The 16,724-nt window shown below is 37.7% G+C and overlaps 1 protein-coding gene across 2 annotated transcripts in view; it reads right to left on the reverse strand.

Moving 5' to 3' along the window:
* Positions 1-5,581: 5,581 nt before the first annotated feature.
* LMBRD1 (LMBR1 domain containing 1) overlaps positions 5,582-16,724 on the reverse strand; it is a 71,629-nt gene continuing 60,486 nt past the window's right edge. The window contains exons 15-16 of one of the 2 annotated variants that reach the window (XM_027645014.1): positions 7,666-7,757; positions 5,582-7,508 (exon numbers count right to left, since the gene is read on the reverse strand). In XM_027645014.1, the coding sequence (XP_027500815.1) occupies positions 7,389-7,508; positions 7,666-7,757 (212 nt within the window). In that variant the 3' untranslated portion in view covers positions 5,582-7,388. Of the gene's footprint in view, positions 7,509-7,664; positions 7,758-11,653; positions 11,815-16,724 lie in introns of those variants that run through there. The other variant, XR_003527909.1, reaches the window with a different exon arrangement.

Consider the following 16,724-nt stretch of genomic DNA (forward strand, 5'->3'; position numbering starts at 1 on the left):
AGAATGTTTGGGTTAGAAGGGACACTTAAAGGTCATCTAGTCCAATCTTCTCTGCAATGAGCAGGGACAACTTCCATTAGATAAGCCGTCCAGTTATGTAGTAGAAAAATCTGATTCTCTGTCAGCAATGAGTCTCTTTATAGATCAAAATTTAGGAACCTACACACCAGATATAGGTCCTGCATACCTGTAACTGGCAAGTTCCTTTCTCAGCAATCAGCTTTGCATAATCAATCCTGCAGCATAAACTCTCCCCACAATGAGAATTAGCCTAGAGTGAAGCAGCATCTAGCTTTTACATATCAGATTGTCTGAAATTCAGGTAGCATTGTGCTCTATGGTGCAAGCTCTAAGTTATTCTGTGGATCTAACACATGTAAGAGTCTTTTCTCTCAACCTTTGTCTTTCCTGTGAAAAAGTGCTTCTTCAAACACACACTTTTCCTAGAGCTGTCAGCATCTTCCAGCATATTGTCAGGTACCATTTGGACAGACTTTGAACAGGTCAGAGCTATGAGTCACAGATTAAAAACAGCTGCTACCAAAAAACCCCATTCTCTATCATTAAGTCTCAACATTATGCTCAAAGTTAGTCAAGATTACAGTCCATCTTCTGACAGTACCCTTCTGCTCCTTCTCAGAACCAGGGTCATGACTAGGTAAGTCTGAAACCTGTTCTATAATAATTGCATTAGTCAAGCATTAATTTTTTAGTAATGTATTTTCAAATACCTAAAACCTGATGGCATGTTCCACTCCACTCATTAAAAGGATGGGCTTCATACATTTAATTCCTTCATAAACTGAAAGGAAAACAGTTTTATATTTTCCCTAAGCACTTCAAGCATGAAGAACATTCCAAATAACCTAGGATCTGAACTCCCAGAGGTTATTGGAGGAGTTGCAACCCTCATTCTTAAAAATCTAACCCTAAAATAATCCTGGTATCAGTCTCCGCACAACTTAAAAGGTGTATCTTTCTAGTCAAGCATATTAATAATAATATCATTTATTTGGGATCAATTTCTGAAAAAATAAAGTACCTGCTTCATAGCCAGGAGAACAAGGATCCTTCAAGAGTTCATATTTTCCAATTATGATTTTTTTCCCTCCATGTATTAGAAAGATATGTCCATTGTTAAGAACTTAACTTTCATGTTCAAATAAGGACTGTTCTACGTTTAGGACTTTGCACCTCAAAACACAACAAAACACTTTTCTTTGCAATAAATTTAACTTTTCTTTATCGGCCCATTCCAAAAGAACATTCCATGCAAATCAGACAAACCTGCCATCACCATCTTGATCATTTTTATCTGGAAACTATATAAAGTCAGCAGGCAATAAGGACACAGAGTTACACTTTTCTAACTTAAATGTTTAGAGAAGAGTTAAATACAACTCAGAGAAATCAAAGACATGTAGACGTGGTGTTTAGGGACATGGTTTACTGGTGGACTTGGCACAGTTAGGTTTAACACTGGACTCAATCTTAAAAGTCTTTTCCAAGTTTTCTAAGCAATTCTATGATTCTAAACTTGAGATGCAAACGGTACCTTTGAATTATATATTAAGTGTCACAATCAAACATTTCTGTCCCAGAGCACTACTTCAAGTGCTTAATACAGTAGTAAGTCCATAGGCTGTAAGTCTGGGGAGGGGCATGTGTGTGCATGAGAAATATCACAGACATTCACATTTTAAGTCCTTGCTGTCCTGACTCTGAGGTACTCTCAGGTGAAGTGATACACTTACCACACAAGGGAGAATTTTCAAACTCTATATAGGATACAGTAACAATGATTAATGTTTAGGCAGCTTAGCAGCAGCAGAAGTACTATTAACTCAATCTATATTTTACTTCCTTGCATGAGGTTCCATACATTCTGGTGAAAATCACCATATCCAGACTTGAATTTCAGTAGGAACTACACACATGTTCAGCTTCACATTTGCTTTGAGTGTTCTCACAATCTCCACTGTTATGCAAGACACTTGGATTCTCATAATAAGGATTTTGACATCCCTCTGCAAAAATGCTCAAAACATTTTAAACTTGTTTTGTTTTACAGGTAACCTGCATATTTTCCCTGTGGAAAAACACAGATATAACACACAAAATAAGGACTCAATATTAATCAGCTGTTATAAGGGACGGTTTTACATGTCCTTCTAAGTAATGAACACAGGAGGATCACAAAACTTACCACTTCTGTAGCTGACCTCTAGTATCAGCCCTCCAGAAACCAAAATTCTTCTGTCTGACGCTCTATATACATCATACTTCCAGAGGTGAATCTGGAAGCAAGCTACAAATATGGGTTATTAAGTCTGCTTAAGCTGTCTGTTTATTTCAAAGAAATAATCCTCTTTATAGCTATAAATTTGATTGAAGTGCTATCACTCATGCAATCTCTCTGAACAGGAGAAAGTTAAAAATAGTCCAACTTTCAGTAATTTCTGTAACAGCCTCATCTCACTAAAACTGATCAAGAACACTAGAATTTATGATTAATTTCATTATCCAGAATTGGCAATTGACTTAATTTGGAAACAGAATTTGTTTTAGAGTATTAACAGAAAATGGTATCTTACCACAATGAAAACTTTTCAGAAGTACAGTCAAAATACACATTTGCAGGAAAAGAGAATAATTCTTAGTTTCATTTCTTTGCTTTATCTGCAAGACAAATGACCTTGCAGAAGGTTACAAGAAACAGATCTACACTAATGTAAGAGGATGTATTATCAATATGAACCATAATCCTTAACCTAAGAGGCTGAAAAATGTTACAGTTTGAATATTTCAAATTATTTTTGACAATATTAGAAAGGGATGAATTTTTTTCCTTTGCTTAGTCTCAGAAGCAGTGCTTTATTTCCCTACCCATACTCAGAACTGTATCAGTGCTGTCATAATAGGTTGAATTTCTACTTACTTACAGGAGAAAAGTTACCTTCCACACTTTATCAGCTACTTTAAACACTTCAACTTTACCCCTGCTATGCACACCAGCAATTACCAGTATTTTACAATAAACCAAATAATCGTTTCTACAAGGGGGTAATGCTTTTCAGAATGCTGGGCCACTCTTCAATTCAGAAATTTGTGTTGACAAAGTCAAGTAACAGCTGTAAACCCAAGAAATACAGTTTCTAAGGAGTAGAAGACATCAAAGAATCTGCAGAGTTATATGTAGACATAACTGATTATTCAGAAGCAAAACATAAGCATCAAAAAGGTTCATTAGTTTTCAGCTTAGTCAGTCACATTATCTGAGCATGCAATTACCATTCTATGCAGCATGACTCTGGTACAAGTACACTGCAGCCAGAAGTAGATTGCAATTTTCAGCGCAAAATCTCAAGTCCACACTGCAACCACTTTTCTGAAGTTCAAGTAGAAAACACAAAGACGTTGCAGATATATCTCTGCACCTTTACTGGGAAAGGCTTTTCACTTGTTTCTGACAATCAGCAGGAAATCTGCAGGACACTATCAGTTTCAGCTAATGAACAAAACAGACTATTACAGGCTTTACTGGATTTATGACCTGCAACTCTGGATAAACTACCAATCACTGTAGTCCAAGCAGCAAAATGAGGACCAATCTGGCACATGTTGTTGCTGAATTCTATTAAACATTCCTGGTGATCACAGTTTATTTGACACGTCAGTGAGATTTAAGGCTCTCTAGTTTCTAAATGTTCATGAGCCTCCAACATGGCAGAAGCTGACTGGAAAAGTACAACAGCAAATGTAACTGAAGCCAAGTCTGACAATAGCACTACACTTATTCAGAAGTTTTGAAAGCTCACACTACAGAGATGGAATTGAAATATCATTCATTTAAGCAAAGCAGCAAAACAATTCTGATGCCTTTAAGTGACTTCATTCCAGAAAACTGAGATCTTTGAAGACTCAACTGAAGATGTTAGATGTTTGCTTACAAGGTAGAACACTATTGTAACATGACTGCAAAGTTCAAATTTGCTTCAAAACCTGCAGAAAACTGGACTATCATTCCACAGCTAACAGCTAAATGAGAGAGTAGTGTTGCCACACCATGGATAACTTTGTGGACAGAAAGTAATTAATTGTTTTACTTGCAAGTATTTTATTTAAGACAGCACAAGGGACAACTAGGAAATAATATACTGGAAGTTTTGTTTCTTAAAAGTTCCTGCAAGTATTGATCAAAGTCAATTATTTTAAGTCAGGGCTATCTTATATTTCACTGCTAGTTTTCTTCACTGGGTGATGATGGATGTACAATGGTGAGTTCACACAGTAAATTTCAAAACCATCTCCAGTTCATTTTAAAGGCACAGTACAGTTAAAAATGTCAAGTTTCCATCACATGAAGTGCTTAAAGATGAATTCTTGAGTGTATATTCATTACAATTACATTAGTGCATACAAAATCTTTTAAAACCTTGTCAGTCAAATGGTTCACTAAACTCCTGAGAAATTTTAGTGAGGATGTGGCAGGTGAAGAATAATTCCAATTATGAATGCTGACAGTTATTTACTGCTTGTATGACAAAGGGTGACAGGAGATGTCTGAAACAACTTTTTAACTCTCCCACAGAAGCCTGCTTCTTGATAGCTGCAGCTTGCCATGGGCTGCTGTGGTGGGTTGACCTTGGCTGGACATGAGGTGCCCACCCTGCCGCTCTATCACTCCCCTTCCCAGTGGGACAGGGGAGAGAGTAAGGTGGAAAAAAAACAACTCGTGGGTAGGGATAAGACAGTTTATTTAAAGCAAAAAGTAAAGCAAAGCTCGCAGGCGCAGAAGCGAAAGATAGCAGGGTTTATTCTCTGCTTCCCATGAGCAGTGCTGGTCGGCCACTCCCAAGAAGCAGGGCTTCGGTATGCATGATGGTTTCTCAGCAGGCAGCTATTAGACAGTGAATGCCCCCATTCTGCTCCTTGCCTTAGCTTTTATATCTGAGCTGATGTCATATGGTACGGAATGTCCCTTGGTCAGTTTGGGTCAGCTGGCCTACTTGGGTCCCCTCCCAGGATCTTGCCCTCAACTGAGGAAGGAACGTTACAGTGTTGGTGCTGTGCTCAGCAGTAGCCAAAACACTGGTCTGTTATCAACATCCTTCTCTCTGCTACTGCAAAGCACAGCACTATGAGGGCTACTGTGGGGAAATGAACTCCAGCTCAGCCAGACCCAATACAGCTGCTTATAAATCTGATTATTAACACTTGGATTCAAAAAAGTGGTGAATCCAACCTACTGAATCCAGTTAAAGAGACAGTCACCAATTCAAAGGCAGATCATTGTATTTCTGCATGTAGACTATTTCAACAGGAAACAGGACTGGATTGGGAAGAACCTGGAAATTAATGAAATCCTAGAAACAGGAGACACTTACAGCAACATATGCCTAGGCAATCTTGTCCAGATGAGCAGCAATCTCCCAGTGAGAAGTTAAGGTAGAATGGATATAACTCTGCAAAACTGGGTGTTACTAACAAATCTGTACATGATACAGGCAAAGAAGGAAGTGATAATTACCACAGGTTAAAGCTGAAGATGAAAAATTAACAAAACCCACAAAGAAAGGAGGACATCTGAACAGCTACCTTTATTTACATTAGCTCATGTAAGTTTTCCATCAGGGCATCCACAAATAAGTATGCTCCAACTTCCTGCTACCCTTTGGATGCAGCTTCCAGACAGCCAAAATCAGGTTTCACCTTTTGTCTGAGTTACTTGAACTTCTTTTAAATAATTCCCTGAAAGTTTCACCAATGGTCATGTTTAAATAGTATTCAGCTGATTCTAGTCAAAGGGAGTTCAGACTGACCAGTCAAATTCCAGTACCTGCTGTCACTGTTTGAATACATCTGTGTCCTTTCAAATGTCTCATTGGCAGCAAATGGATTGATTGGTATTAGTTGAACAGACCTGACTGCATATTTGTAGCTCATGATAACCTACAACAGACATTCTTCCAGGTTGCCACAAACATTTACACTATCGGAGTAGCTGGCACAGAAGACTTGTTAAAAGACTCCAGTTTTGTTTCTTCCTAGTCCAAACATCAGTTCCCCGTGTTCATGCATTAACTAAGCAACTCACCTAAGACTTCCTCAAATACTGAAGCTAAATTAAAATTCAGAAGTTCCCGAGAGCCTGCTGTTCTGAAATACTGCAGGAAGAGGCAGACTGTTCTTGAAATAACTTCAATGTTTGCAAACATGTAAACAGGACATAATAATTCCCCCACATTTTGATAGCTATTTAACAATTAATCTTGTAAAAAGACTACATAAGTTACATTTCCATGGGCTTGCATGGACTATAGTGTCCCTCAGGCAGCACTAGAACTTAAAACCCTGTATTTGTAATCATTTTCTCTTTCTGAGTCTGTGAAAGGATATCTGAAGATTTTTTCCAGCCTTAGAAATATAGCTCACTAACTATATAACTAAAATAGGATTACTTTACAAAGACAACATGAATGACAAAAATATTTATGAACTGTGTTTATATAAACATATTGGTTTGTAAACAAGTTGACAACATTTACATTACATACTGAGAGAAAACTTCAAACTAGACAATTTGCATTAAAGAGAAAAATATGTTAAAAATTAATTGCATCTTAATTATTCCATTAGTTATGACTAAATCAGGCACCTGGCAGTTTCAGAACTGAACTGTGCTAAAACACTGCAACAGTGCTGAATATTGTAATTTACACTAATGATTTTCTCTGATAGAGTAAAAGCCACCTCATAGTTACCTGAGGATTCCCATGGTCACTCAGTGGGGATAACAGTATGAAAATTACTTATTTTTCATGGACTGGGAACTCACCACCTAAGTGAATGTTTTTGGCATACTTTAGAGGACAGACTCTTATTAGCTATAGTTTTGTACGGATATCCCAGAAATGCCAGCAAACCTAATGCAAAAGTCAAACCCTTCTGAAAGTATAAGTCTCATCCAAATATTTCCAGCAATATTTGCACTGTTTTGCAGGATTTTAGCTAGTTTTATTTATGAATAAAAAAGTCCTACATGTTGAGCATGAAAGTATTTAAGAAAACTTAAGTTAACAGAAAAGCATAATGAATTATGAAATAGTTACAACAGTTCATCAAATTATACATCAGAAATTTACATACATGTTTAATCATAAAACAATATTTTCTATATATTATTCAAACTCACCTTCAATATTCGTTCTCATTTAACAGTGATACTCAAAAAGTGATATTCAGGTTTTTTACCCCTTTATGTGAGTACAGTTATTTCTTCTATCTTTACAGGTGCAAGGATGCTTATTTGGATACAAATTCCACATTGGTATGACTTTCAACATAACTTTAAATTACACTTTTTTCATCTTGAAGGCAAAAGGATATCAATGGTAATAAACAGACAGTTCATCATCACTCATGTCTGAATCATCATCATCCACTTCACCTTCAATGACTGATTTCTTGCCTTTGCAGCATGAAACAATTAATCCAACTAAAAAGACCTGCAAATTTTAAGTAGTAAATGTTACTGTTAATTCAATTAAGGGGAACAGAAGGGCAATATACGTAAAACAAAGTGGCATGGTAGTGATACAAATGATGCAATGACAACTACTGTAAATTATCCAACTTGATTTAGTGATCTCTAAAAGTACTTACTGCAATGAATGCCCAGTTCCCAAAGTAATAGGCAGCACTGAAGAACCAAAACTTATGAAGAAAGAGGTACGTTCGAGTGACAGTACACTGATCTAAAATGAAAGGAAATAGGACTGATTAACATAGAACAAAAAAAAAAATATCAGCTAACCCAAATGTAATAGGATAATAATTTAGCAGTTTTGGAGAGTATTCAGATCTGTGGAACAATTACACTCATTAAATCTCATTGACTCTCCTCTCCCACGAAGGTATACAAGACCAACATTTGTTACAAAGAGTGACTGTGACAGGTAACACTAAGTTACAAGTTACACAGGTAACCCCCTTACCACTGGGTACAATTTCTCCTGCAGATGTGTCAATTATTAACTAGAATCTGTCCAAACGGAACTCACTTCCCATTTTAGATAAACCATAGCCATAAAGAGATACAAAGCAGATTTTTGATTAAACATACATTTCAGGACTCTGGAAAAAAAGGTGTCTCTACTGGGATTGCATAAGTTTTGTAAATCAGTGTCAACTACAATGTTGAGTCACGTAGGCCAAAAAACCCCAATATGTACTGAGACTTTTGCAATCCAGATAGCAGAGGACTTATTTGTACCCAAGATCTAAAAACATGGTTAAACCTTACTCCTCTAACATGTATTTTTTGATGTGGTTGCATTTTTCCTTTTTAAGAGGCAGATTCTAAAAAAATTAAGAATCAAATTGCCAAGGCATTTTCAACACTGCAGACAGGGAGCATAAAGGTTTGCATGGAACACTGAACCTGTGACATTTGAGAGATCAAGTCAGGGTGGCCAGCAGGAGACACGAGCCAGTTGAACCTCTCCAGTGCAAGGAGTGCACTGAGTTTATGCTAAGGTATAACACGATTTTTTTCTTTACTTACTATGCTTCAAACCACACCTAAAGCCCATTTCAGAGCAGGAATTGGTGTCTAAACAACTTGAACACTAGAGAAAGTAAGCCACACAAATTGCCTGTTCTTCCCTCAGTTTGGACCATAGGTTTGGAAATATTCCCCGGGTACAGCTGAAGTACAGAATTTCCTGTCTTCTAAACTTCTGAGTGATAGGCTGCTTATATAGTTTACCTTTCAGAAGCCATCTAAGTAAGAAATGCAGGCAAAGTGGAGATGCTTTATAACTGCAGATAGTATTGTCAGTACCATCTGCAGCTCTCCAGCTGGTTACCTGAATTAAAAACAGCTAAAAGACTTTCAGATGACTCTTCACAGTAATTGGATTAAGTAGATGACGGTAAATATTTTAGAATAGTTTGACCTTGAGAAAACATTTCTATGCAATGTGTCACAAGAGCAGCTAACTAATTTTTACCTATTATTTCTGAACTAATACATTACTAAATTGGTTGACATAACATTCTTAATCAACTTATTCCTCCGTATGACCCAATTTAGCATAAGTTATAAAGAACAACCTGAATTAGGATAACTACTTGTTATCCTAATATCCTACTGATCCAGAATGATCAGTGAGAATATTACTGGCACATCTTGATCATGTGGAACAGAAATATACATGGAAAGTTACTAAACCTCCAACAGACTAACTGCCATCACTTTAAAAATACAGCATATTATGTAGTGCTAACCAAGGTACAAAGCCAAGATTCAAGATAAAACAATGTTTTAAACAAAGAATGACAAGTACTAACAGTCATTACTACCTGAAGAGTCAACTGTTTTTGTTTTCAGTCCATTGATGACTAAGTTTATCCACTAGACAATGAAAGAGATAATACTCTCTGTAAATCCACAGATCAAACTGGGAGGAGAGCAGAGAACCAACACACTAGATGACCATATTTAGGAGAGACCTATTTTTCAAGTCCCTTGAAACAGTCCTCAAAGTTTAACAGAGACAGAAGCCCTGTACTTGGAACAAAGAGACACCATGCAACACTGCAGGCTGGGGGTTGACCAGATACAACTAAATAATAGGAGAAGGTTCACCACTGGCATGGGTAAACATTGAAGCAGCTGTCTGCGGGAACATTCACAGCTGGATGGACCTGAGCAAACTGCTCTCCTTGACCCTGTGCTGGGGTGTTGGACCAGACTGTCTCAAGGTCCTGTGTGTGCCTGAAATCACGACACAAACATAGATGTAGAGACAACACAGATCTAACTGACAATGGCATTTTGGATGGGAAACCCACAGAGAGAATGTCATCCACAGACAGATGAAGTTTACATACCCAAATTCAAGTAGAAACTAGTTTTGCCTAAAATACACTCAAAACTACTGCCAAAAGAAAATCTGCATCTTTACTGCAGGTAAAACTTGCTAAAACATAAAAGCACTACATATTCCAAATCCTAAACGTATTGAAGACATGGTTTCAGGTATCCAAGAACACTTATTTCATACAGCTTTTGCTGTCAATTACTTAAAAGCTGTGTTGCAAAAAAGCAGCTGCCTCTTACAGTTTCTAGGAACGGCTTTGGTCACAGACCAAATTGTTGAGATGGACCAGACAAAGCAAGCTTCAGTAGCCTTCTGATACTAGCAAGTATATAAAAAGTTTTGTAATTTCAAGTTTCCCTTTTTGTCTTGTACCTATGATCCCAACCTATCTTCATCAATATTTCAGTGTTATGGTCACTCAAGGACTTCCAATGTCCACAGAAGTTTATGTTAATGATTCTACTTCACGTATTATTTCCACAGCTTTCTCTGGAAACAGATTCATGGAATAGCAGCAACAGCTGTCTCAGCTACAAATACAGTATTTCTTTGTTTTCTTGTTGACTAAACAGGGAAAAATGACTTTGTTTTTTAGTATCTCTTACTCAGTAGTTTCTACAACAGTGGTTTCTTACATATTCTATTTGAGCACATCCCCACTTACTCCACATTCTTCTCTGCTGTGAGATATATACATACACACAAAAGTAACAGTAACCTCATTCATCTGTTGAGCCTGCTTTTGCACTTCATAGTCCTGCTCCTCTGCTGCTGCTACTTGACTGGTTTCACAAGTTAAAATTAATCTCCCATACAAAGCTTTTACAATTTTTGGGTTGTGGCATCCTATACCGGTCATCTTTCCCTTAGTTAACTTCTCCCAGAAATTGCTTAAATCTTCAGTTCATCACTCAGCTTTCACAATAATGCAAGTCTTAAAGAGTTCACCACCACTTGCTTCAAGGTTAATTTTGCAACAAATTTACATCTTTGATCTCTTTTCAGACTGGAAGGTATATGGGAAAACACACTACTCACATATAGCAAGATCTGAAAATATCTCCCAACCGGTTTTATGTAGCTACAATAACTGCCCACTTAAAGAGATGTGAATCACTAAGCTTCCAACATTTCAAGCTGACAGCACTTTGAAGCACTACAGTGCACTAGAAGCATGAGTATCAAACCACTCAGATGTTAAACAACAGTTCATGGATCTTAAAAGACTGTAGATAGCTATGTCTAACATACAGGCACAAAAAACTGCCTGATGTTAATTCCCAATTGTTTGGCTTTGGTGTAGGCTTTCTTTGCTCAGCTGGAAGTGGTAGTGAGATGGCACCTTAAAACAGACCCGTAGAGACCAAAAGTCTAGCTGGATAAAGCCTACTCCAAAAAGCTACCTTATTCAACAAAAGCTGCTCAGTAGGTTTGGAATCTAATCCTGACAAAGGAAAAGATTTAGCAGGCTAAGGAGAAGTCAGGAACTTGGAAGACAGGAGTAATGAGGAGCCTGGAAAAGCTATTTGGGACAAGCTATTATTTAGAAGGCAAACTCTGCTTTTTTCAGCTCTTCAAGCTGCAGGTAATTTGTGTATGAGACTTCACATGGTATATCTGCAAATCAAGCACAACCTGATATAAAACTAGACAGACAGAAAAGTGATGTAATAAATGTAAATGAGTCTGGGTTTATAACAAATAGTCAGATCTGATTTTGTAACAAAGGTTACAAGCCTAGATAACCAGCAGCTATTTGCACTTACTCTACACTACATGAACAATTGCAGCAGCCACACAAGTTCTTGATGATAATTATACATTATGAATGTTTACATTAAATGGCTTGAGAATTCACAAGTCCCATCAGGGCTAGCAGGGCTTTATAGCATAAGGAGGTTTCCATAAGATTCTCCAAGATTTTGTGCTGAAAAAAAAAAAAAGTTTCTGAATGCTAAATAACAAGAACCATGTCCTGCTGAGCAATCTGGGTCACATAATTATTTTTTCCAACAGTCAGATTTAAATAAAGCGACTTGTGCGAACAGGATTTGCATTCAATGCAGGATTTAGTTGTAGAAAGAGGGTTCTGGATCTTAGAATCAACGAAGTACAAATAAGCTTTACCTAAACGTAACAAGAGTTTTCACCACTTCCCTCTACACACTCAAAGAGCCCATCAGTCCTCTTTTGGCCATTTTAAATTTGGAGTTCATCTTTGCACAGTTATGGCATTATAATGCAAAACTGCACCCAGCTATAAGGCTTCTATTTCAGTTTCTTTACAGAGATTCTGTGAGGGTGCCAAGATTTGCATGTATTAACAGACTAGGTGAAAACCATTTAATGAGATTTGAAGAGCTAAACCTGTTAATCTCATTTTTCATAATTTTAAAGGATAAATTGACGTTAATGTTTATTAAATATCTCCAAGTGAAGAAAATACTAATTCTACAAGGTCATGTGTATAGTGCAAAGGTACAGCATTAGCCAATAACTAAGATCTGAAGCCATGTTAATCCCAATGAGATAATACCCATTTTCTACAGAGAAGCGATAAACCCCTAGATCAGCCCTGTGAAGAAAAGTGTTCTCAGTGCTTTTGTTGAAACTAGACACCTTTTGAAACACTGTGTGCAATTAGGTTAATTGCAACAGTGGCCAGATGTGTTTAAACACAAGCCATAATTGCTACTTCTTGCCTTTAAAGTGCTAACTTAAATTTTAACTTCTGCAAGATGCATTTCCTGAGTCTCCCTTCAGTAACTAAAGGTAAATTACTCTTGTTTAAAAGACCTAGCTAGTGACAAGCATCAAAGTCAATACCCTAGGGATGAACATGGATGCAAAATTCCAGAAAGCAAGCAGTGAACAGCATAACCTATCATTTCGATACTAATCAAAACCTTTTCCATTAGCTACCTACAACATTTTGGAGTAACAACTTGGCACAAGTTTAAACTTTCACTAGTTCAGACTTGAAACTACAGTACACCACTTGACCTTCAAGGTTAACTAATTTTGTCATGTCATTTCTACTTGTCTCATACTGTCTTCATCTGATTACTTAAAGAAGGATGTGTCCTGTGGAAAGAAGGATTTCTTGTTTTCCCCATCCTGAGATAATGCTACATGAAAAGAACTTAGAACATGGGAAGAAAGAAGATACTTTAAAAGAATTATCTTGACCTCTTTATATCCTTACAGAGTACCTCATTCTGTCTGCAGACAGAAGTATTTACAGGCAGCTGACACTCAAAGAAACATTTAACGAAGCAGAACAACCTCCCATGCTGGAATGCCTTCCTTATTCTCTGGAGAAGAAAAACAGCTATGATCATGATTAAAGAGTCAAAAGATGCAATGCCAAGTTCTTTTAAATAAGAAGCTGGATGCGAATTTGTGATTTTTTTTCATCAGTGATGCTCTGAAAACAACAGCTTTCTTCCTGTCTTCTTTAGACACAATTTAGGATACATGTGGCTGTAATCCAGTCAGGTTTCTCCCTCACAGTTCAGAAAGGATTTGCCCAGTCTAGTGTCATTCATCCAGCCACTGAAAATATTTCCAATACATGCTGCAATTAATGTTTCTCAGTGATTAAAAGATGTGGTAGAATTGCTACTTAGAGGCCAAACATGCCTTCTTTTGTTAAGAGAACTGCCTTCATATAAAAGGCCATTTTGTAGACAGTGTTGGTAGGTTTCTTACTCAAAGGGTTCATTACTTGCTTTTAAGCATTGATGTATACCCCTCAATCCTTTACAAGGAGCTTCAATTCTTATTCCAAAGTACTGCTAATATCAGAGCATTTCACTTGACTGTTGGGTTTAAATCCAACAGGAAACAGAAGTAGCATGTAGATCCAAGAAGAAACTGTGCAATTACTTTACTGCCATTTAACATTTCAGAGTATTTAGAAAATGCAGCCTCATCTCTCTCCAGTTATGATTACTTGGAGGGAGAAGAGGGGTAGTTCATATCTGTCCACGGTGGTGGGGTGCAGAAAAAAATTGCAGGAAATGATGTATCTACAATTGCGTGTCAATGAACAATGCACTGCAAAAAGACATTTATGGCACTCTTAGCTGCTCATGTTGTTTACAGCTGCCAAACAAGGCTTTCTGTGGTCAGACCTGCACCACTGTGTTTATTTATACTGAGTACTTATGGTTATAGAGGATTTCAATAGTATTACGCATAAGTAGAGTGTCATAGCTTTATTTGCTCTAAGAAATCCAACCAGGAATTTCTTCCTTCCCCTGCTGCACTCTAAGAAGAGGGAGTTTGAACGGGGAGGGGGAAGGAGGGCAATTAGCTTTACAAAGGAGCTGGTTGGCAGAACTGCATTCCCGGCTAATGGTCCATCTGAGGTTGCAGTGAAGGGGGAGGAGTTTTTCTTTTCTGCTGCCCTCCACACAAAGTGGGAGAACAGTTTGGTTCTCTCTACTCTAACGGAGACGGGGAGTCTGTGTGTGCATTTGGAAAAGCTTTGAGGCTGGTTTTCTTGCTCTCGACCTGCTCATCTCTGACCACTTGCCTCAGCTTGCTCGCACGCTGCCCTTGCCTCCAGCCCAAACCTGCTGCGATTTCACTGGAGAGTTTGTGCTCGCTGGGAGAAAAGAGGAGCCTTGAGAGCACCACCAGCCAAGGACAGCGGTGAGTTCCACAGGAAGTAGACTGCCCTTCTTTCCCTCTATTCCCGTCCCCCTCTTGGTGGGAGAAGGCCCCACTCCAACTTTTCCCGTGATCCGAGACCCCACTCGGTGACTGCCAGAGCCCAACAGCGCCCCCTGCAGGCCACCACAGAGCACTGCAGGCTCTGCACCTCCAGCGATCCGACAGCATCCCCCGCCAACTGTGATTAGAACTGCACTAGAGGACAGAGAAGTGTTCAGACTGGTGTTTTTTTTTTTTGAAGGGGACTTTTGGGTACAGGACTATTGTCTAGTTGGTTTTTTTGTGTTCTGTTATTGTCTTTGCTGACATACATACATCTTTTAATAAAGGGTTGTTACTTCTTCCTTTTTTCCATACTTCCTCGATTGGAGCCTCTCAGTTTTGGATTTACAATTGCTGAGAGAGAGAAGTTTGGTCTATCTCATAACTCATCCTCCTTAGCAAACATTCCACTCTCTTTAAACTGAGACAGAGATTCAGGGCAAAGTACTAGTAAGGTCATTCACTAAAGTAAAAGGAAACTAGACAGAGTCCTCACTAAAATCATCATTTAGGCTTTATGTGAAACATTTTGTAATTGTGCAAATTAATTAATTTAAAACAACAATTTGCAGTTCATAATTTATAGTCATACAGCTCTTCATACAAAATAACAAAATATTGAAGGTTCTGAGCAATTTGCTTTTAGTTTCCCTTTGCATGTCTCCTGATTTCTCTAAAGGAGAAACAAAGAATATGCTCCTGTTTTGGCGTTTGTCTTTGGGGCTCCTTTCCAGCTTGACTAATGTGTACATCTAATCTTTATTCTCACTAAAATAAAGCCTGAGATTCTGAACTTCTTGACTTCTAGCTAACAAAAGTGTCTTGGAAGAAGGCGCAGATCTAGTTAACTCAGTAAGACCATCTCAGTTCAAAGCCTCAAAAACTGAGATAATCTTTCTTCTTTCCCACTTGACATTTAGCTCCAAGTCAGTGCAGGTCTGTGAAAAAGGCCCAGCAGATAGACTGTACCACGCATTTAGCAGGCCTTGGGTAAGGCTCAGTGAAAGAAGTGAGAGAATCCAAGGGGGATTCATAGCATGTTGTGCATTTAAGTGCATGATGCTTAAAAAAAAATAATTTAGGGGGTTGTTTTTGTCTAGAAAGAGGTAGAGAGTGTTTATCAGATATCATAAATAAGGTTGGGAAAAGTTTTTTATATAGCCTTGCAGCTGTCATTGCTCATTTACATTAATCTCATTAACCTGTTTAGCTAAACCTATACCAAGCTTTCAGTGCATTAGTCCAGGTGAAAAAGTCTTAATCAAATAACTGAACTCCTTTGCTTCACCTTATGCTCAACTGAACTCTGGGCCCAACAGTTCAGCTGGCTTTAGGCCTTGAAAACAACAAAGGAATTATTTGCCCAACTGTATCAAACACTGAAAATTAATGTCTTGCCTATAACAAATTTATTAAATTTGCTGCTCCAAAAGACTACTTAAAAAGCTTTTAAAAAGTCTAATTTAACCAGAACACAAAACTTGTGCAAGATGTTTAAATATAACTTAAAAAAAAAGATATTTTGAGTTGTAATATTCACCCTACCCTATTATTTTTTGGCTTCTGTTCTGTTTCATGCAGTTACGCTACTACAGACTTTGGCATTGAGTATAAAACAGATTCACCTCCTGAATATCAGGAGTAGAGACGAGTTTGGTGCATGAAAGCAGATAATATAATGCTAAAACAGTACAAATTATGTATCTAGCTGTAAATACGTGAGAGTACATTTTTATAAGATGGCATTTTAACTGCCTTAAGTTTCCCTAGGACGTGTAATTGTCCTTTTGACCAAGCCAGACACTAGTTTGAAACACATCTGTAGGAAACACTGCCAGTTAAAGACTAAAGTTTTAATGACATCAAAATTTTTGAGAGCATTAGCTGTTACAAGAAGATCAGGTCTATTCTACCACCTCAGACAGAAAAAAAAAAACAATCTACTTAGTAACAGCAAGTAGAGATCAAATCTACTTAGTAACAGCAAGTAGAGATCATATTTACAGCATTTGAGTATTCAATAACACAGCAGATTGCTATAAGCTTATCTATCAGCACAGACAATAAAAGTTTGTTTCATGTTTAAGGAAAAACGCCTGTTAGAATTAACTCAGT

The sequence above is a fragment of the Corapipo altera genome, unplaced genomic scaffold (genome assembly GCF_003945725.1).
Source record: "Corapipo altera isolate COAL_440 unplaced genomic scaffold, ASM394572v1 2, whole genome shotgun sequence".
NCBI lineage: Eukaryota > Metazoa > Chordata > Aves > Passeriformes > Pipridae > Corapipo > Corapipo altera.